Here is a 22,238-nt window from a genome sequence, read left to right as displayed (position 1 = left end):
TCCGGGAATGACATGCATGACTGCACAAAACCAGAAAATCCGACAGTAAAAGATCAGGTTTCAGGTGAAGAATGCTTCTGATTCAGGGGTTTCAGAATCACACTGAATCCCGGACAAGCCCCCATGACTTCAACTATTCCTTTACACAACAACAAGGTCTTGTGCAAGATCTATTTACTGAAGAAAACAGATGCATTTGGAGGTGTGGTCCTGTTACCTCCTCTTCTCCAGACGAGCCTGCAGGGCAGAACTGTTCCTCAGGTTCCAGTCAGGATGAACATGTAACCAACGGCGACGTCCCTGGACCCCGGGCTGGTCGGGTACCATGGTAACGGAGGAGGGAACCCTGGGGATGAACTCTTGTTCAAATGACTATGTCAAGCTTTAAAGTGTGTGTGTGTGTGTGTGTGTGTGTGTGTGTGTGTGTGTGTGTGTGTGTGTGTGTGTGTGTGTGTGTGTGTGTTACTGACCTTACCCTAGTCCCAGCTGGTCACAGGTCAGTCTGCTCAGCTCGTGGTTCCACTCATCAGCACACACCTGGTATTCTGCTGCGGTCTTGAAGACCGTGAGGACGGGACCGGAGTGGTCGGATAGAGACACTACAGACAGACACAAGAAACATCGTTTTCTGATGTTCATGTGGGCGTTACCTTGACTGCAGCTTGTTCTGTCAGTGGAGGGGATAAAGAACATTTCTGACCCTTATTGTTGATGCAGTTTGAACTGGATGAAAGCTGAACTGTATTACAAACACATACAGACTTAGGGCAACGAAACTAAAACCCACAATGGTCACAGAAATAAGTTGAAAAATAAAACTTCTATGAAAGTTAACCAGTGAAAAGTCCCGTGGACGTGTTTCTGCAACACTTAAAAGTGCTGAATGACATCACATTTGTCATTGACAACAAGGAATATTGTGTAGCTGTGCTTGTTGACTTGGCTGAAGCCTTTGACTCTGTAGACCATAACATCTTAGCAGGCTCAAACATACAGGACATTCTCAGACATCAGTGGCGTGGTCCAGAAGTTATATCTTAGGCCGTACGCCAGTGAGAACAGAGGGTTCCCAACCTGCTCCTCTACCTCTATGGGCGTTCCTCAAGGGTCGATACTGGGCCCAGCCTTATTCAGAACCTATATTAATAACATCGTTCAGGACAGTTCTCATATACATTTATATGCAGACGACACCATTTCATATGCATGCAGTTTCTTGAACACAGCTTTGTCCTCCTTGCAGCACAACTTTAGTTATCTCCAACCTGTCTTCTCCAGCCTCCATCTTCATTTAAACACAAGTAAACCAAAGTTGATGATCTTCTACCGTAACTTTCCACCCTAGTGTTGTCTCCCTGGATGGAACAGAGCTACAGCTCGTCAGTTCCTAGAAGTATCTGGTATCTGGCTTGGCAGCACACTTTCATCTGGCGTTCACATGAATTCATTACTTTCTAAAGTCAGTCTAGAATTGGGTTTCTATAGCAACAGGTCATCCTTACTCATTCTGCAAAGCAAACCTTGGTCAACACGACAATCCTTCCATCTTAGATGACGGTGACATCATTTATAGGACCGCTACCAAAAACTGAGGAGCAATGAGGTTTTCGTCCTGGCCGTGGAACTGTGGACCACCTCTTGACTCTTGCTAGGATAAAGAGCTGGTCACAGGTGGGGACCCGTGGGAAAGGGAACCCATATTACATCTTCAGGCTGTATCGAGCCGGGTTCCATGAGTGAAAGCGCCGCCTCCAGGTCTGGCTCCAGAGGAGGGCCCCAGTGACCCACACCAGCACCAGGGAACACTGTTTCCACTTATATTTTAATTCATAAGGATCATTTGCTTTTTCCATGAGTTCATGCTTTAGATACTTCTGTTGAAGCACGTCTGAAGAGCAATGTCTGTGTCTAAATGTCACAGATGTTTTATTCGTCATTACTTTGGTCAGTTTCAAGTCATTTCCGTGACCACTGTGGGTTTTCTCTCATTGACCGAAGGGAACCAACTATTTTGTCTATGGTCAACCCTAACCCTAACCCTACTGCATAATGAGTGGCTGGTGTCAGTCGTACCACAGTTCCACTCATCTGAGCTGTCGGAGCAGTGCTTCTTCCCATCACACCACAGGGTCCGATGGACGCACTGATGGTTGTTGCATGCCAGCTCGTTGTCCTGGCACACAGCTGGGGAGACAGTTATATTTATACACGCCATCACCATCATAATCACGTAGCCACCATCAGCAGCAGCACCACTGTGACTCACAGCAGTTGGCCTCATCCACCAGCAGGGGGCAGTCTGGGAAGCCGTCACAGATCATGCTGGGTTTAATGCACACTTGGCTGCCAGGACACTCCCACAGAGCCCGCTCAGCACATCCTGATGATCAGACAGCGTAGCATCAGCCTTAGCATTAGCATGTTCTGTGGAGGAGGATGAGTTCTTCTGCTCTACTGGTTCTAGTCTCACCACAGTTGTTCTCGTCACTGTGATCGTCACAGTCCAGGTGTCCATCACAGCGTTTGGTCGCCAAGACACAGCGACCCGAATGACACTTGAAGTGGCTGGGGGAGCACTCTGTTACCACGGTAACAATACAATTGAAGGGTTAGGTCACAGAAAGCTGTCTCCAGCCCCACCATCAGTACCATCAGAACCAGTACCATCTACTCCGGCCTCTGGCAGCAGACAGGAGGAGTTTCCTCCTTCCTCTGGAAACTGACTGCAGTCCGAGTCCTCTGGCCACTGTAGACCCACAATCCCCAGAACAGACTCACACTTCTCCTTGGCGTTCCGACACAGGGACCTGCAGGGGGCATCAGAGAGTGGTTAGCAGCTGGAGAGGGCTTGTTTCACCAGCTGATCTCCTCCAAACAGTCTAGACTAAACACACCTAACCCTATCAACACAACTGACTGACTAGGAAGTGAGTTAGTGCTTTGCTGACCTGCAAGGTGGGACCTTCTGCAGGCTGAACGGGTCACACTTGGGTACCAGCAGTGTGCAGGCATAGAACATGAGGTACTGGTAGCAGCCCGTCTGGACCAGGGCAGGGAACAGCGAGGACTCCCAGGATACAGAGCTCTCTCTCTGGGACAGGTGACCCAGGTAGTTGGGGTAGCTGGTCAGGTTGTAGGGCAGGTTCAAGCACAGCTCTAGAGAGATAGGCTCACAGCGGGCTGGAACCCAGAGAGCAGAATCACTAGAACCCACTACTAACCCTAACCCTAACCAACCAGCAGAACCAAATCCTAGTTAAAGATGCCGACTACCATTTGGCTTTCCATAGTAACTCTAAATGATTCTGATGACATCAATGCAAGACTTTTATACAAACAAGTCATTTGTCAACAATAATCTATTCTCCTCGTCTTTTGACCTCCTGTGACCCTGGTACAGAAGACGTGGGACTACCGACTCAGATTGTCATGACAACAGGCTCCTAGGAACTCACAGCAGTTGATGTTGCTTCTGGGGTCACAGGCAGCATTGCCCCCCCCACAGGTGGGCTGACAGGAAGAGGAAATACAGCCGAGCTGACCTTGAACACACCCACCAGGAGCTGGAGAAGATCAAAGGGATCTGAGAGGGGTTCATGGGCTCAGAGGTAAAAGGTTAGGGTCAGTGTGTGTGAAGACTCACTCTGCTCATGGCTGCACTGCTCCTCATCGCTCCCATCCTTACAGTCATCCTCCCCGTCACAGCGAAACGCAGAAGGAACACACTGTCCGTTCCTGCACTCCAGCAGACCCTGGCTCCTGCAGGCTGGAACACAACAGGTCCAAACATGAAGGTGTAGATGTGTGAGATGAGTAGGTATAGAGGTGTAGAGGTATCTAGGTATAGAGGCGTAGATATGGGTAGGTATAGAGGTGTGTAGGTATAGAGGTGCGTAGGTATAGAGGTGTAGAGATGTGTAGGTATAGAGGCATAGAGGTGTGTAGGTATAGAGGTGTAGAGGTGTGTAGGTATAGAGGTGTGTAGGTATAGAGGTGTAGAGGTGTGTAGGTATAGAGGTGTAGAGGTGGGTAGGTATAGAGGTGTGTAGGTATAGAGGTGTAGAGGTGGGTAGGTATAGAGGTGTAGAGGTGTGTAGGTATAGAGGTGTGTAGGTATAGAGGTGTAGAGGTGTGTAGGTATAGAGGTATAGAGGTGTAGAGGTGTGTAGGTATAGAAGTGTAGAGGTGTGTAGGTATAGAGGTGTAGAGGTGGGTAGGTATAGAGGTGTGTAGGTATAGAGGTGTAGAGGTGGGTAGGTATAGAGGTGTAGAGGTGTGTAGGTATAGAGGTGTGTAGGTATAGAGGTATAGAGGTGTAGAGGTGTGTAGGTATAGAGGTGTGTAGGTATAGAGGTGTAGAGGTGGGTAGGTATAGAGATGTGTAGGTATAGAGGTGTAGAGGTGGGTAGGTATAGAGGTATAGAGGTGTGTAGGTGTAGAGGTGTGTAGGTATAGAGGTATAGAGGTGTAGAGGTGTGTAGGTATAGAGGTGTGTAGGTATAGAGGTGTAGAGATGTGTAGGTATAGAGGCATAGAGGTGTGTAGGTATAGAGGTGTAGAGGTGTGTAGGTATAGAGGTATAGAGGTGTAGAGGTGTGTAGGTATAGAGGTATAGAGGTGTAGAGGTGTGTAGGTATAGAGGTGTGAAGGTGTGTAGGTATAGAGGTATAGAGGTGTAGAGGTGTGTAGGTATAGAAGTATAGAGGTGGGTAGGGATGGTGAGTAGGTATAGAGGTGAAGAGGTGGGTAGGTATAGAAGTATAGAGGTGTGTAGGTATAGAGGTGTAGAGGTGGGTAGGTATAGAAGTATAGAGGTGTGTAGGTATAGAGGTGTAGAGGTATAGAGGTGTGTAGGTATAGAGGTGTAGAGGTGTGTAGGTATAGAGATGTAGAGGTATGTAGGTATAGAGGTGTAGAGGTGGGTAGGAATAGAAGTATAGAGGTGTGTAGGTATAGAGATGTAGAGGTATGTAGGTATAGAGGTGTAGAGGTGTGTAGGTATAGAGGTGTAGAGGTAGGTAGGTATAGCTGTGTGTAGGTATAGAGGTGTAGAGGTGTGTAGGTATAGAGGTGTAGAGGTGTGTAGGTATAGAGGTGTGTAGGTATAGAGGTGTAGAGGTGTGTAGGTATAGAGGTGTAGAGGTGTGTAGGTATAGAGGTGTAGAGGTGTGTAGGTATAGAGGTGTAGAGGTGTGTAGGTATAGAGGTGTAGAGGTGTGTAGGTATAGAGGTGTAGAGGTGTGTAGGTATAGAGGTGTAGAGGTGTGTAGGTATAGAGGTGTAGAGGTGTGTAGGTATAGAGGTGTAGAGGTGTGTAGGTATAGAGGTGTAGAGGTGGGTAGGTAAAGAAGTATAGCTGTGTGTAGGTATAGAGGTGTGTAGGTATAGAGGTGTAGAGGTGGGTAGGTATAGAGGTGTAGAGGTGTGTAGGTATAGAAGTATAGAAGTGTGTAGGTATAGAGGTGGGTAGGTATAGAAGTAAAGAGGTGTGTAGGTATAGAGGTGTAGAGGTGTGTAGGTATAGAGGTGTAGAGGTGTGTAGGCATAGAGGTGTAGAGGTGTGTAGGTATAGAAGTCTAGAGGTATGTAGGTATAGAGGTGTAGAGGTGTGTAGGTATAGAGGTGTAGAGGTGTGTAGGCATAGAGGTGTGTATGTATAGAGGTGTAGAGGTGTGTAGGTATAGAGGTGTAGAGGTGTGTAGGTATAGAGGTGTAGAGGCATGTAGGTATAGAGGTGTGTAGGTATAGAGGTGTAGAGGTGTGTAGGTATAGAGGTGTAGAGGCATGTAGGTATAGAGGTGTGTAGGTATAGAGGTGTAGAGGTGTGTAGGTATAGAGGTGTAGAGGTGTGTAGGTATAGAGGTGTGTATGTATAGAGGTGTAGAGGTGTGTAGGTATAGAGGTGTAGAGGTGGGTAGGTATAGAAGTCTAGAGGTGTGTAGGTATAGAGGTGTAGAGGTGGGTAGGTATAGAAGTATAGAGGTGTGTAGGTATAGAGGTGGGTAGGTATAGAAGTGTAGAGGTGTGTAGGTATAGAGGTGTAGAGGTGTGTATGTATAGAGGTGTAGAGGTGTGTAGGTATAGAGGTGTGTAGGTATAGAGGTGTAGAGGTGTGTAGGTATAGAGGTGTAGAGGTGTGTATGTATAGAGGTGTAGAGGTATGTAGGTATAGAGGTGTAGAGGTGTGTAGGTATAGAGGTGTAGAGGTGTGTAGGTATAGAGGTGTGTATGTATAGAGGTGTAGAGGTGTGTAGGTATAGAGGTGTAGAGGTGTGTAGTTATAGAGGTGTAGAGGTGTGTAGGTATAGAGGTGTAGAGGTATTTCGGTATAGAGGTATGTCAGTATAGAGGTGTGTAGGTATAGAGGTATGTAGATATAGAAGTGTGTAGGTATAGAAGTATGTAGGTACAGAGGTGTGTAGGTATAGAAGTATGTAGGTATAGAGGTGTGTTGGTTTAGAAGTATGTAGGTAAAGAGGTGTGTAGGTATAGAAGTATGTAGGTAAAGAGGTGTGTAGGTATAGAAGTATGTAGGTAAAGAGGTGTGTAGGTATAGAAGTATGTAGGTATAGAGGTGTGAAGGTATAGAGGTATGTAGGTAAAGAGGTGTGTAGGTATAGAAGTATGTAGGTATAGAGGTGTGTAGGTATAGAAGTATGTAGGTATAGAGGTGTGTTGGTACAGAGGTATGTAGGTAAAGAGGTGTGTAGGTATAGAAGTATGTAGGTAAAGAGGTGTGTAGGTATAGAAGTATGTAGGTAAAGAGGTGTGTAGGTAAAGAGGTGTGTAGGTATAGAAGTATGTAGGTATAGAGGTGTGTAGGTATAGAAGTATGTAGGTATAGAGGTGTGTTGGTTTAGAAGTATGTAGGTAAAGAGGTGTGTAGGTATAGAAGTATGTAGGTAAAGAGGTGTGTAGGTATAGAAGTATGTAGGTAAAGAGGTGTATAGGTATAGAAGTATGTAGGTATAGAGGTGTGTTGGTATAGAAGTATGTAGGTAAAGAGGTGTGTAGGTATAGAAGTATGTAGGTATAGAGGTGTGTTGGTATAGAAGTATGGAGGTAAAGAGGTGTGTAGGTATAGAAGTATGTAGGTATAGAGGTGTGTTGGTACAGAGGTGTGTAGGTATAGAAGTATGTAGGTAAAGAGGTGTGTAGGTATAGAAGTATGTAGGTATAGAGGTGTGTTGGTACAGAGGTGTGTAGGTATAGAGGTGTGTTGGTACAGAGGTGTATAGGTATAGAAGTATGTAGGTATAGAGGTGTGTTGGTATAGAAGTATGTAGGTAAAGAGGTGTGTAGGTATAGAAGTATGTAGGTAAAGAGGTGTGTAGGTATAGAAGTATGTAGGTATAGAGGTGTGTAGGTATAGAGGTGTGTTGGTACAGAGGTGTATAGGTATAGAAGTATGTAGGTATAGAGGTGTGTTGGTATAGAAGTATGTAGGTAAAGAGGTGTGTAGGTATAGAAGTATGTAGGTATAGAGGTGTGTTGGTACAGAGGTGTGTAGGTATAGAAGTATGTAGGTAAAGAGGTGTGTAGGTATAGAAGTATGTAGGTATAGAGGTGTGTTGGTACAGAGGTGTGTAGGTATAGAAGTATGTAGGTATAGAGGTGTGTAGGTATAGAGGTGTGTTGGTACAGAGGTATGTAGGTACAGAGGTGTGTAGGTATAGAAGTATGTAGGTATAGAGGTGTGTAGGTATAGAAGTATGTAGGTATAGAAGTATGAGAACAGAGGTAGAACCAGCCGTGATCACAAGAGGAACAGAGATTGATCAAAAACTCAAAAGATCAAAAGTTACACTGATTTATGTAAATCCTCTCTGGAAGGGTCACCCCTATTACACACAGGAGTAGTTTACTAGCAAGCTTTGCTGCATGCTAGCACACAATCTTTGCCTCAGAGCGGCTTCTCTGCCGGTCTCCTTGCTGGAACTCACTTGATCACATAAACCCACGAGACTTCAAATGTCATGGTTTGTTTATTCAGTTCAATTCAGTTTATTTATAAAGCGTCGAATCAGGACAAGAGTCTTCTCAAGGACCTTCACACAGTAAACATTACAGGTCAGTTCAGGTCATTAAGTCAGTCAGTAAAAAGTTTCCTATAAAAGGAACCCAGCAGCTTGCATCAAGTCACTGACTAGAGTTTCAGTAGTCAGTAAAACTAGACCCACAGAACTAGACCCACAGTGCCAGACCCACAGAACTAGGCTCACAGCGCCAGACCCACAGAACTAGACCCACAGCGCCAGACCCACAGAACTAGATCCACAGCGCCAGACCCACAGAACCAGACCCACAGAACTAGACCCAAAGCGCCAGACCCACAGAACTAGACCCAAAGCGCCAGATCCACAGAACTAGACCCACAGCGCCAGACCCACAGAACCAGACCCACAGAACTAGACCCAAAGCGCCAGACCCACAGAACTAGACCCACAGCGCCAGACCCACAGAACCAGACCCACAGAACTAGACCCAAAGCGCCAGACCCACAGAACTAGACCCACAGCGCCAGACCCACAGAACCAGACCCACAGAACTAGACCCAAAGCGCCAGACCCACAGAACTAGACCCACAGCGCCAGACACACAGAACCAGACCCACAGAACTAGACCCAAAGCGCCAGACCCACAGAACTAGACCCACAGAACTAGACCCACAGCGCCAGACACACAGAACCAGACCAACAGAAACTCACAGCAGTTCATCTCGTCACTTTTGTCCAGACAGTCATGATCTCCGTCACAGAGCCAGTCTTTAGACACACAACGACCATCACCACAACGATGCTCCTGGATCGGATCACACACTGTCATCACACACGCACACACACACACACATACATACACACACACACACACACACACAAATACATTCATACATACACGCACGCGCACACACACACGCACACACACACACACAAATACATTCATACATACACGCACGCACGCACGCACACACACACACACACACACCCATCCATCCACCCACACACACACACACACACACAAATACATTCATACATACACACACACACAGACACACCCACACACACACAGATACACGCACACACATGCATGCAAGCATGCACACAAATACATACATACATACACACACACACAAATACATTCATACATACACACACACACAGACACACCCACACACACACAGATACACGCACACACATGCATGCAAGCATGCACACAAATACATACATACATAGACGCACACGCGCGCGCACACACACACACAAAAACGCATGCACACACGCACGCACACACACACACACACACACACACACACACACACATAAATACACACACACACATGCATGCATGCACACAAATATACACACACACACACACACACATAAACGCATGCACACACAGACACGCACACACATAAATACACACGCACAGAGAGAGAGAGAGAGAGGGAGAGAGAGAGAGAGAGATGTTAAAGGCCAGGCAGCTTTATCTATAGAGCACATTTCAAACACAGGTAATTCAATGGGCCGTACAGCTAGCATGAAATGACACGACAACAAACAGATGAACACAAATTAAAATCTACACAGATAAAATTATAATTTAGAGCTAAAAGGAAAAGACAGAATTAAGGTTGAGCTATGACATCACAGATTACAGCATAAGAAACAGCATCAGTGTGTTACTGGGCTTAGATTTCACTGTGTGAACAAAAAGGTGCTAATGGGTTTAGTTGGTTGGTTTCAGCTGTTACTCTGGTCAGGGTAATGCTGGCGTCTAGCACACACACCAGCACAAGTACTGACTTGGACTTGTGTGATGAGAGCTCTGATTCCCCCAGTGAGAGGGCTGCTGTTCCCAGCCTGACCAGCAGGGGGCAACCTAACCATGTCAGATCGACCTTAATCAGACAGATAACACCTTGTCAGACTAAACTGGGTCAGACCTACCCAGTTCTAACTGAACTGGTGGTGATGAGCTACAGTGTAGCCACGTTCCCTCTGACCACCACCAGCAGGCTAAGTAAGTCAAGTGTCTTGCCCAAGGACACAACAGCAGCTGGGATTGATCCTACAAACGTCCAGTTACTGCACAATCCACTCTACCTCCTGAGCTACTGCTGCCCCGGTTCAAACCTAACCGGGTCAGACCCAACCAGGTCAGACCTAACCAGGTCAGACCTAACCGGGTCAGACCCAAGCAGGTCAGACCTAACCGGGTCAGACCCAACCGGGTCAGACCTAACCGGGTCAGACCCAACCAGGTCAGACCAAACTAGGTCAGACCAAACCAGGTCAGACCCAAGCAGGTCAGACCCAACCAGGTCAGACCTAACCGGGTCAGACCCAACCAGGTCAGACCCCACCAGGTCAGACCAAACTAGGTCAGACCTAACCGGGTCAGACCAAACCAGGTCAGACCAAACCAGGTCAGACCCAAGCAGGTCAGACACAACCAGGTCAGACCTAACCGGGTCAGACCTAACCGGGTCAGACCCAACCAGGTCAGACCCCACCAGGTCAGACCAAACTAGGTCAGACCTAACCAGGTCAGACCAAACCAGGTCAGACCTAACCGGGTCAGACCAAACCAGGTCAGACCAAACCAGGTCAGACCCAAGCAGGTCAGACCCAACCAGGTCAGACCTAACCGGGTCAGACCCAACCAGGTCAGACCCCACCAGGTCAGACCAAACTAGGTCAGACCTAACCGGGTCAGACCAAACCAGGTCAGACCAAACCAGGTCAGACCCAAGCAGGTCAGACCCAAGCAGGTCAGACACAACCAGGTCAGACCTAACCGGGTCAGACCTAACCGGGTCAGACCCAACCAGGTCAGACCCCACCAGGTCAGACCAAACTAGGTCAGACCTAACCAGGTCAGACCAAACCAGGTCAGACCTAACCGGGTCAGACCAAACCAGGTCAGACCAAACCAGGTCAGACCCAAGCAGGTCAGACCTAATCGGGTCAGACCCAAACAGGTCAGACCTAATCGGGTTAGACCAAACCAGGTCAGACCAAACCAGGTCAGACCCAAGCAGGTCAGACCTAACCAGGTCAGACCTAACCGGGTCAGACCCGGTTAGGTCAGACCTAACCAGGTCAGACCTAACCGGGTCAGACCCAACCAGGTCAGACCTAACCGGGTCAGATCCAACCAGGTCAGACCAAACCGGGTCAGACCTAACCGGGTCAGACCCAACCAGGTCAGACCAAACCAGGTCAGACCCAACCGGGTCAGACCAAACCAGGTCAGACCCAATGATGTCAGACCCAAGCAGGTCAGACCAAACTGGGTCAGACCCAGCCAGGTCAGACCTAACCAGGTCAGACCTAACCGGGTCAGACCCAACCAGGTCAGACCTAACCAGGTCAGACCTAACCGGGTCAGACCCAACCAGGTCAGACCAAACCAGGTCAGACCCAAGCAGGTCAGACCCAACCAGGTCAGACCCAAGCAGGTCAGACCCAACCAGGTCAGACCCAACCAGGTCAGACCCAACCGGATCAGACCCAACCAGGTCAGACCTAACCGGGTCAGACCCCACCAGGTCAGACCTAACCGGATCAGACCCAACCAGGTCAGACCCCACCAGGTCAGACCAAACCAGGTCAGACCAAACCAGGTCAGACCCAAGCAGGTCAGACCTAACCGGGTCAGACCCCACCAGGTCAGACCTAACCGGATCAGACCCAACCAGGTCAGACCTAACCAGGTCAGACCAAACCAGGTCAGACCTAACCGGGTCAGACCCAAGCAGGTCAGACCTAACCAGGTCAGACCTAACCGGGTCAGACCCAAGCAGGTCAGACCAAACCAGGTCAGACCCAACCGGGTCAGACCAAACCAGGTCAGACCCAATGATGTCAGACCCAAGCAGGTCAGACCAAACTGGGTCAGACCCAGCCAGGTCAGACCTAACCGGGTCAGACCCAACCAGGTCAGACCAAACCGGGTCAGACCTAACCGGGTCAGACCCAACCAGGTCAGACCAAACCAGGTCAGACCCAATGATGTCAGACCCAAGCAGGTCAGACCAAACTGGGTCAGACCCAGCCAGGTCAGACCTAACCAGGTCAGACCTAACCGGGTCAGACCCAACCAGGTCAGACCTAACCAGGTCAGACCTAACCGGGTCAGACCCAACCAGGTCAGACCAAACCAGGTCAGACCCAAGCAGGTCAGACCCAACCAGGTCAGACCCAAGCAGGTCAGACCCAACCAGGTCAGACCCAACCAGGTCAGACCCAACCGGATCAGACCCAACCAGGTCAGACCTAACCGGGTCAGACCCCACCAGGTCAGACCTAACCGGATCAGACCCAACCAGGTCAGACCCCACCAGGTCAGACCAAACCAGGTCAGACCAAACCAGGTCAGACCCAAGCAGGTCAGACCTAACCGGGTCAGACCCCACCAGGTCAGACCTAACCGGATCAGACCAAACCAGGTCAGACCTAACCAGGTCAGACCAAACCAGGTCAGACCTAACCGGGTCAGACCCAAGCAGGTCAGACCTAACCAGGTCAGACCTAACCGGGTCAGACCCAAGCAGGTCAGACCTAACCAGTTCAGACCCAAGCAGGTCAGACCTAACCAGGTCAGACCTAACCGGGTCAGACCCAAGCAGGTCAGACCTAACCAGTTCAGACCCAAGCAGGTCAGACCTAACCAGTTCAGACCCAAGCAGGTCAGACCTAACCAGGTCAGACCTAACCGGGTCAGACCAGAGCAGACCAGATCCTCTCACCACAGTTGAGCTCATCGCTCATGTCTCCACAGTCGTCGTAACCGTCACACACCAGGACAGGAGTGAGGCAGCGACCCGTGTTGCACCGAAACTCGTCCTCTGAGCACTCTGGAGAGAGAGGAGAGAGTGGGGTCAATGCTTCTTCTTTGTTGGTTTATTTTTATTCACAGTTAACGAGTGAGTACAGATCACATGATGAGTAGTGAAAGGGACACCAGTGACCAAACAGGTTGCTGAGTGATCAATGACGTCGAGCTCATGAAGAAGTTTTTGGTAGCGGTCCTATAAATGATGTCACCGTCATCTAAGATGGAAGGATTGTCGTGTTGACCAAGGTTTGCTTTGCAGAATGAGTAAAGATGACCTGTTGCTATAGAAACCCAATTCTAGACTGTCTTTAGAAAGTAATGAATTCATGTGAACGCCAGATGAAAGTGTGCTGCCAAGCCAGATACCAGATACTTCTAGGAACTGACGAGCTGTAGCTCTGTTCCATCCAGGGAGACAACACTAGGGTGGAAAGTTATGGTAGAAGATCATCAACTTTGGTTTACTTGTGTTTAAATGAAGATGGAGGCTGGAGAAGACAGCCCCCCCCCACCCCCCCCCCCCCCCCCGAGCCACAGCTGGAAGCATTTGTAGGGGAGACAGAGAAGCGAATACATCTCATTAACATTCCTGCACATCTGTGAGGTTAGAACATCCTGGAAGACGGCTCCTGCAGGACAGAGGGAGAAGCAGGTCGCTGAACTTTAAGGTGGGATCAGGGTGGGACCCTGTGTGGCCGGTCTCTTCACTCTGACAGGACTCCTGATGGATCTGGTCCTGCACGAATCCATCATGTGGACGTCGTTTTGTCTCCGTCGTCATGACAACTTCTGCCACGACCAAACAACACTAATCCCGCTGCGCAGAAGTCCAGGTCAGAGCGAGGCCCTTCCTTTACATTTCTCAACATATGTCCTCCTTACGTTTCCATGACAACCGTGCAGACTCTTTCACTTTGCTCTGTGCTAATCAGTCACCATGACAACGGGCTGAGAATGCTACTCACTATTTAAACAGAGAACAAAGCTCTGTGTGTGTGTGTGTGTGTGTGTGTGTGTGTGTGTGTGTGTGTGTGTGTGTGTGTGTGTGTGTGCTCACCACAGTGCGTTTCATCACTCCAGTCATCACAGTCGTTGTAGCCGTTACACACCAGTTTCTGGGGGACACAGATTCCCGTCGCACACAGGAAGTGGTCCTTTCCACCACACACAGCTGCTGACCAATCAGAAGGCAGTTAGAGCAATGATGTCATCATGTCATGTGACCAGTTTAACAGCTATGTGTTTGTACTCGCATGGTTTTCCTTTGATCTGTCGAGGAGTGAAACAAGCAGGACGAGCATCGCCTGTGGTTACCATGGGTGACAGTGATGAAGACGATGTCAAAGGTGATGAAGAAGATGTGGGCGGAGTCACAGTGGAGGTGACATTGCTGAACTGTGAACAGCGAAGGAAGTCGGGCCAGGAGGCGTTAAACATCTGTAGGACGGGCTCACAGCCCTCTCTGGCTGCCTCGCAGAATGATGGGCAGGGCAGCACCACCCTCCTACACACACACACACACACACACACACACACACGCACACGGACACGCACACGCACACGGACACACACACACACACACACACACGGACACACATACACACACACACACACACACACACACACACACACACGAGTGACTGGATTGTGCCTAACCCTATCCCAAGGACACTGTGATAAGTAATGGCTTCCTATGAGGCACTGTGTGTGTGTGTGTGTGTGTGTGTGTGTGTGTGTGTGTGTGTGTGTGTGTGTGTGTGTGTGTGTGTGTGTGTGTGTGTGTGTGTGTGTGTGTGTGTGTGTTACCTGCTGTGTGTGTCGTCATCCTGCAAACACTCGGGCAGCGCCAGAGAACAACCGAACAACATGATGTGTTTGTAGCAGGAGAGTCTGCTGAGGTAGCTGAAGAACCTGCAACATAGAACCAGAGGGTCCAAGTCCACCTGCAGGTCTCCGAGTCAGGTCCTAACCAGAGGGTCCAAGTCCACCTGCAGGTCTCCGAGTCAGGTCCTAACCAGAGGGTCCAAGTCCACCTGTAGGTCTCTGAGTCAGGTCCTAACCAGAGGGTCCAAGTCCACCTGTAGGTCTCTGAGTCAGGTCCTAACCAGAGGGTCCAAGTCCACCTGCAGGTCTCCGAGTCAGGTCCTAACCAGAGGGTCCAAGTCCACCTGTAGGTCTCTGAGTCAGGTCCTAACCAGAGGGTCCAGGTCCACCTGTAGGTCTCTGAGTCAGGTCCTAACCAGAGGGTCCAAGTCCACCTGTAGGTCTCTGAGTCTGGTCCTAACCAGAGGGTCCAAGTCCACCTGCAGGTCTCCGAGTCAGGTCCTAACCAGAGGGTCCAAGTCCACCTGTAGGTCTCTGAGTCAGGTCCTAACCAGAGGGTCCAAGTCCACCTGTAGGTCTCTGAGTCAGGTCCTAACCAGAGGGTCCAAGTCCACCTGCAGGTCTCCGAGTCAGGTCCTAACCAGAGGGTCCAAGTCCACCTGTAGGTCTCTGAGTCAGGTCCTAACCAGAGGGTCCAGGTCCACCTGTAGGTCTCTGAGTCAGGACCTAACCAGAGGGTCCAGGTCCACCTGTAGGTCTCTGAGTCAGGTCCTAACCAGAGGGTCCAGGTCCACCTGTAGGTCTCTGAGTCAGGACCTAACCAGAGGGTCCAGGTCCACCTGTAGGTCTCTGAGTCAGGTCCTAACCAGAGGGTCCAGGTCCACCTGTAGGTCTCTGAGTCAGGTCCTAACCAGAGGGTCCAGGTCCACCTGTAGGTCTCTGAGTCAGGTCCTAACCAGAGGGTCCAGGTCCACCTGTAGGTCTCTGAGTCAGGTCCTAACCAGAGGGTCCAGGTCCACCTGTAGGTCTCCGAGTCAGGTCCTAACCAGAGGGTCCAAGTCCACCTGTAGGTCTCCGAGTCAGGTCCTAACCAGAGGGTCCAAGTCCACCTGTAGGTCTCCGAGTCAGGTCCTAACCAGAGGGTCCAGGTCCACCTGTAGGTCTCCGAGTCAGGTCCTAACCAGAGGGTCCAGGTCCACCTGCAGGTCTCTGAGTCAGGTCCTAACCAGAGGGTCCAGGTCCACCTGTGGCCTACGGGTCAGGTCGTAATCAGAAGGTCCATGTCCACCTGTAGATCTCCGAGTCATGACCTAATCAGAGGGTCCAGGTCCACCTGTAGGTCTCTGAGTCAGGACCTAACCAGAGGGTCCAAGTCCACCTGTAGGTCTCCGAGTCAGGACCTAACCAGAGGGTCCAAGTCCACCTGTAGGTCTCCGAGTCAGGTCCTAACCAGAGGGTCCAGGTCCACCTGTAGGTCTCCGAGTCAGGTCCTAACCAGAGGGTCCATGTCCACCTGTGGCCTACGAGTCAGGTCCTAACCAGAGGGTCCAGGTCCACATGTAGGTCTCTGAGTCAGGACCTAACCAGAGGGTCCAGGTCCACCTGTAGGTCTCTGAGTCAGGTCTGAACCAGAGGGTCCAGGTTCACATGTAGGTCTCCGAGTCAGGTCCTAACCAGAGGGTCCAGGGTCCACCTGTAGGTCTCCGAGTCAGGTCCTAACCAGAGGGTCCAGGTCCACCTGTAGGTCTCTGAGTCAGGTCCTAACCAGAGGGTCCAGGTCCACCTGTAGGTCTCCGAGTCAGGTCCTAACCAGAGGGTCCAAGTCCACCTGTAGGTCTCCGAGTCAGGTCCTAACCAGAGGGTCCAGGTCCACCTGTAGGTCTCCGAGTCAGGTCCTAACCAGAGGGTCCAGGTCCACATGTAGGTCTCTGAGTCAGGACCTAACCAGAGGGTCCAGGTCCACCTGCAGGTCTCTGAGTCAGGTCCTAACCAGAGGGTCCAGGTCCACCTGTGGCCTACGGGTCAGGTCGTAATCAGAAGGTCCATGTCCACCTGTAGATCTCCGAGTCACGACCTAATCAGAGGGTCCAGGTCCACATGTAGGTCTCTGAGTCAGGACCTAACCAGAGGGTCCAAGTCCACCTGTAGGTCTCCGAGTCAGGACCTAACCAGAGGGTCCAAGTCCACCTGTAGGTCTCCGAGTCAGGTCCTAACCAGAGGGTCCAGGTCCACCTGTAGGTCTCCGAGTCAGGTCCTAACCAGAGGGTCCATGTCCACCTGTGGCCTACGAGTCAGGTCCTAACCAGAGGGTCCAGGTCCACATGTAGGTCTCTGAGTCAGGACCTAACCAGAGGGTCCAGGTCCACCTGTAGGTCTCTGAGTCAGGTCTGAACCAGAGGGTCCAGGTTCACATGTAGGTCTCCGAGTCAGGTCCTAACCAGAGGGTCCAGGGTCCACCTGTAGGTCTCCGAGTCAGGTCCTAACCAGAGGGTCCAGGTCCACCTGTAGGTCTCCGAGTCAGGTCCTAACCAGAGGGTCCAGGTCCACCTGTAGGTCTCTAAGTCAGGACCTAACCAGAGGGTTCATGTCCACCTGTGGCCTACGAGTCAGGTCCTAACCAGAGAGTCCAGGTCCACCTGTGGCCTACGAGTCAGGTCCTAACCAGAGGGTCCAGGTCCACCTGTAGGTCTCTAAGTCAGGACCTAACCAGAGGGTCCATGTCCACCTGTGGCCTACGAGTCAGGTCCTAACCAGAGGGTCCAGGTCCACCTGTAGGTCTCTAAGTCAGGACCTAACCAGAGGGTTCATGTCCACCTGTGGCCTACGAGTCAGGTCCTAACCAGAGGGTCCAGGTCCACCTGTGGCCTACGAGTCAGGTCCTAACCAGAGGGTCCAGGTCCACCTGTAGGTCTCTAAGTCAGGACCTAACCAGAGGGTCCATGTCCACCTGTGGCCTACGAGTCAGGTCCTAACCAGAGGGTCCAGGTCCACCTGTGGCCTACGAGTCAGGTCCTAACCAGAGGGTCCATGTCCACCTGTGGCTTATGAGTCAGGTCCTAACCAGAGGGTCCAGGTCTGTCATGTTGAGGTTTCTGGAGGATTAGGGTTTGATAAACCAGATCTTCTACTCCAGAAGGTATTAGCACCATTCTGTTGGACGTTCAATGACCTGCTCACTACCCTGATTTACTGGACCTGGCCCTCTGCATGTCTGGATGGGGTTACCTTAGCAACATGTCCACCTCTGAGCTCTTCACCACAGCCACAGAAGATGACAACCAGGTGTGGTTGTAGGGCAGCATGTGACACTGAGGCTCCACGATGAGCTGGCAGTGACCTGCACAACCACACAACCAGAGTCAAGGCCTGTTCGTGGTCGCTGGAGGCTGGTATGAGAATCTCAGCAGGAGGATCAGATCCATCAACTCACAGGATATCTAGTTCTGGAGGTCCACCCTTCTTCAGGTTCTAGTTGCTGATCTGTGCCAACACACCTGGTCTGAATCTACAGATGAGTAATGAGCATCTTTAGGGTTAGGAACCAGGTGTGTCTGAAAGCTGCAGGGTGGTGGACCTCCAGGACCAGAACCACCCTCCAGTTCTAGACCGAGTGTCTATCACAGACCTGAACAAAGACCTGGTCTTCACAAGTTATGTGGTTTTGGTAAAAAGCCTTTTAAAGCTTCAAGTGACATCACGATGGCTGCAGACATCACAGCGCTGGTGTTGTTAGATCTTTCTGCAGCTTCTGCTGATCACAGCACCTTCATCTCCAGACTTGGAGGTGCTGCTGCCTCACCTGGAGACCAGTGTGGCGCAGCCGCGTGGTAACTTACTGCCCACGTCACGTTTTTCAGCGTGGCCATAAGCCACAGTTTTAACCTGAAGACGGAGGTAGAATTATGGTTTGGGCTGATTTATTACAGTTAAGCTAGGTTACACTGATGATCCCGTGTGTGCAGCTCCAGTAGACACTCGTCTGTACAGGTTACTCCCGTCTAGATGACTGTAACACACTCTTCACATGTTCTAACAAAAAGCTCTTGACCGCCTTCGGGTGGTCCAGAACTCTGCAGCGAGGCTCCTAACTGGAGCAAACAGAAGAGCACACATCACTCCTGTTCTGGTGTCTCTGCACTGGTTACCCGCTAACTCTAGAATCCTGACTAGAACTTTCAGGGCTCTACCTGGTCAAGCTCCTCCCTATATTACTGACCTGTTAAAGCCTTATGCTCCACCCCGAGCCCTCAGGTCCACCCACCAGAACCTTCTAGATCAGGGGTGTCAAACTCAAACTCACACGGGGCCGAAATGAAACTCTGGGACGGAGTCGAGGGCCAAACTTAACATTTTTTGAAAAAGTGACGGCAAATTTGCACATTTTCTTTATCAACATGTATGCAATTTTGAACCTTTAAATGTGGAAACAAACTTATTTCTGCATTAACACTGAATGTGGAATAACCAAATTACACACGAGCAAGTCAGTTTTAAATAAAAGGCATCAGTGGTATTCATTACTTGTGGTTTAATCAGTATTTTATAAATCTATTCAGGATTTATGTTTTCTTGTTTATTCATTTTTCTTATTTTTATTCTCCTTTTTTCTCCTGTAACACGTGTCATCGCTGCTGTGACGTCTAGCTTTCCCCACTGAGGAACAATAAAGGGATTTTCTATTCTATTCATCTATCTGCAGCCTTTCCACTTCCTGTTTACTGTAGGTTAAATCTTTTCTCACGGGCCAACAACAAAATAAAAATATCATTTTATCTTAAATGAAAATGCAACATCTCACCTGTTAACTTTCATGTTTTGGAGCAGAAAAAGAGCATAAAACCAACATATTTAAAGCTCAGTTTGCTCCACTGGTTTACTGTGATGCTCACCTGTTCCAGCCAGATACCTGCATCATGGGGTTGATCTGAGCTGAGGAGGAGACTCCTGTTGTTTTGTTCATCTTCATCATAATAATGACAACATTAGATGACAACAGGTGCTCACATAGGTTTGTGCTGATGAACATGTCTGAGCAGCTTGACCACGTTGTTGTGTGTCGGGGAGGAAACACAACCACAGAGCCGTGCTGGTTTGAGCGTGTCGCTGTTCGCTGGAGTTATATCAGCTCTGTCTGGACGTTAGTAGGAACACTTTCTCTTTCAGTCGTGAACACATTACTGAGCGGCTAGAATCTCCATTTCTGGGCTTCAACGTCAGAAAACAGCTGAGTGAACTCGGCGCTGAGTGAGAGGAGTGTAGTTTGTCTGAGACAGCGGAGCTGCAGACACCGGCAGCAGGTGCTGAAAAAACACAAAGGAGGGGGCGCGTCTGCTCCGCGCTGGCGCCGCAAAGCATCATGGGAGTTGTAGTCTTTGCGGTAAAATCGGCCAGCGGGCCAGTTTTAATATATTTTTGATATTTATCTCGCGGGCCACATAAAAATGCTCCGCGGGCCTTGAGTCTGACACATGTGTTCTAGACGTTGGGGGGTTAGGGTTAACACCTTTGGGGGGTAACCTACTAGATATTGTTAAAACTTGAATCCAGATTTGTAGCTGTTGTATCTGATGAACATCTATCATGGAGGTCAGGCGTAGGTTATGTACAAGGTCACATAATGGCGGTATAGCTACAACCCCTCTCAGGGACTACGAATGCTTGTTGAGGAGTCTGTAGAGGTCATACTTTCACCTTGGACTGTAGGGTAGAAAACACATCATTTATTCTTTAGCTGAGCCCGTTCCATGGAGCCCTGTGACCTGCAGCGTTAGCCAACAGCGCTAGCCAACAGCGTTAGCTGACGGATAACAAGTACTCCAGATGTAGCTTGGAAGTTTCCACGGAATAGTCCAGGAGTGTTGTCCCTGATAGCTCCACACTGAGCTGACACCCTAACCCTACACAACCACTGCTGACTGTCTGGTCAACAGGCCACGCCCACTCAAGCGTGCAGTAGTGGTATTCACGTAAGGCCAGGAGAGTGGCACCGGGCCTGTGGAGTAAGGGACTGAGGACTGTGAGGCTGCAGCGACTCGTCAGCTGGGACGACTATAAAAGGCAAAAACATCAGCTGCCACTTACAGTGGTGTGAAAAACTATCTGCCCCCTTCTTGATTTCTTACTCTTCTGCATGTTTGTCACACAAAATGTTTCTGATCATAAACACATTTAACCGTTAGTCAAAGATAACACACGTAAACACAAAATGCAGTTTTGAAATGATGGTTTTTATTATTTAGGGAGGGAACTAAATCCAAACCTACACTGCCCTGTGTGAAAAAGTAATTGCCCCCCACCCCCATCCCCCACCCTGTTAAAAAAATAACCCAGATGTGGTGTTTCACACCTGAGTTCAATTTCTGTAGCCACCCCTACAAGCCTGATTACTGCCACACCTGTTTCAGTCAAGACATCACTTAAATATGAGCTGCCTGACACAGAGAAGTAGACCAAAAGCACCTCAGAAGCTAGACATCATGCCAAGATCCAACGAAATTCAAGAACAAATAAGAACAAAAGTCATTGAGATTTATCGGTCTGGTAAAGGTTATGAAGGCATTTCTAAAGCTTTGGGACTCAGCGAACCACAATGAGAGCCATTATCCACCAATGGCAACAACATGGAACAGTGGTGAACCTTCCCAGGAGTGGGCGGCCGACCAAAACTACCCCAAGAGCGCAGAGACAACTCATCCGAGAGGTCACCAAAGACCCCAGGACAACTTCTAAAGAACTGCAGGCCTCGCTTGCCTCAGTTAAGGTCAAAGTTCATGACTACACCATCAGAAAGAGACTGGACAAATATGGCTGCATGGCAGATTTCCAAGACAAAGACCACTGTTAAGCAAAGAGAACATTAGGGCTCGTCTCAGTTTTGCTAAGAAACATCTCAATGATTGCCAAGACTTTTGGGGAAATACCTCGTGGACTGATGAGACAAAGGTTGAACTTGTTGGAAGGCAAATGTCCCGTTACATCTGGCGTAGAAGTAACACAGCATTTCAGACAAAGAACACCATACCAACAGTAAAATATGGCGGTGGTAGTGTGATGGTCTGGGGTTGTGTTGCTGCTTCAGGAACTGGAAGGCTTGCTGTGATAAATGGAACCATGAATTCTACCGTCTACCAAAACATCCTGAAGGAGAACGTCCGGCCATCTGTTGGTCAACTAAAGCTGAAGCCATCTTGGGTGCTGCAGCAGGACAATGACCCAAAACACACCAGCAAATCCACCTCTGAGTGGCTGAAGAACAACAAAATGAAGACTTTGGAGTGGCCTAGTCAAAGTCCTGACCTGAATCCTGTTGAGATGTTATGGCATGACCTTAAAAAGGCGGTTCATGCTAGAAAACCCTCAAATAAAGCTGAATTACAACAATTCTGCAAAGATGAGTGGGCCAAAATTCCTCCAGAGCGCTGTAAAAGACTCGTAGCAAGTTATCGCAAACGCTTGATTGCAGTTGTTGCTGCTAAGGGAGGCCCAACCAGTTATTAGGTTCAGGGGGCAATTACTTTTTCACACAGGGCAATGTAGGTTTGGATTTTGTTCTCTCCCTAAATAATAAAAACCAT

At 49.5% G+C, this 22,238-nt stretch overlaps 1 protein-coding gene across 7 annotated transcripts in view; it reads right to left on the bottom strand.

Annotated features, from left to right (window-relative positions):
- The window catches only part of corin (corin, serine peptidase), a 42,375-nt gene that overhangs the window by 3,159 nt on the left and 16,978 nt on the right, over positions 1 to 22,238 (bottom strand). For 4 of the 7 annotated variants that reach the window (XM_070548703.1, XM_070548701.1, XM_070548705.1 and 1 more), the window contains 16 exons: positions 17,890 to 18,001; positions 14,647 to 14,751; positions 14,094 to 14,344; positions 13,898 to 14,011; positions 12,752 to 12,859; positions 8,709 to 8,819; positions 3,644 to 3,766; positions 3,456 to 3,563; positions 2,949 to 3,180; positions 2,665 to 2,807; positions 2,471 to 2,578; positions 2,267 to 2,380; positions 2,074 to 2,184; positions 476 to 599; positions 218 to 346; positions 1 to 20 (listed from right to left, as the gene is read on the bottom strand). The exon at positions 1 to 20 is cut by the window's left edge and continues 30 nt beyond it. In XM_070548703.1, the coding sequence (XP_070404804.1) occupies positions 1 to 20; positions 218 to 346; positions 476 to 599; positions 2,074 to 2,184; positions 2,267 to 2,380; positions 2,471 to 2,578; positions 2,665 to 2,807; positions 2,949 to 3,180; positions 3,456 to 3,563; positions 3,644 to 3,766; positions 8,709 to 8,819; positions 12,752 to 12,859; positions 13,898 to 14,011; positions 14,094 to 14,344; positions 14,647 to 14,751; positions 17,890 to 18,001 (2,013 nt within the window). Of the gene's footprint in view, positions 21 to 217; positions 347 to 475; positions 600 to 2,073; positions 2,185 to 2,266; positions 2,381 to 2,470; positions 2,579 to 2,664; positions 2,808 to 2,948; positions 3,181 to 3,455; positions 3,564 to 3,643; positions 3,767 to 8,708; positions 8,820 to 12,751; positions 12,860 to 13,897; positions 14,012 to 14,093; positions 14,345 to 14,646; positions 14,752 to 17,889; positions 18,002 to 18,094; positions 18,182 to 22,238 lie in introns of those variants that run through there. The other 3 variants (XM_070548706.1, XM_070548707.1, XM_070548702.1) reach the window with 3 other exon arrangements.

Source organism: Nothobranchius furzeri, chromosome 2 (assembly GCF_043380555.1).
Source record: "Nothobranchius furzeri strain GRZ-AD chromosome 2, NfurGRZ-RIMD1, whole genome shotgun sequence".
Classification (NCBI taxonomy): domain Eukaryota; kingdom Metazoa; phylum Chordata; class Actinopteri; order Cyprinodontiformes; family Nothobranchiidae; genus Nothobranchius; species Nothobranchius furzeri.
The sequence above is the reverse complement of the archived record's forward strand: the minus strand, read 5'-3'. Positions and strand labels throughout refer to the sequence as shown.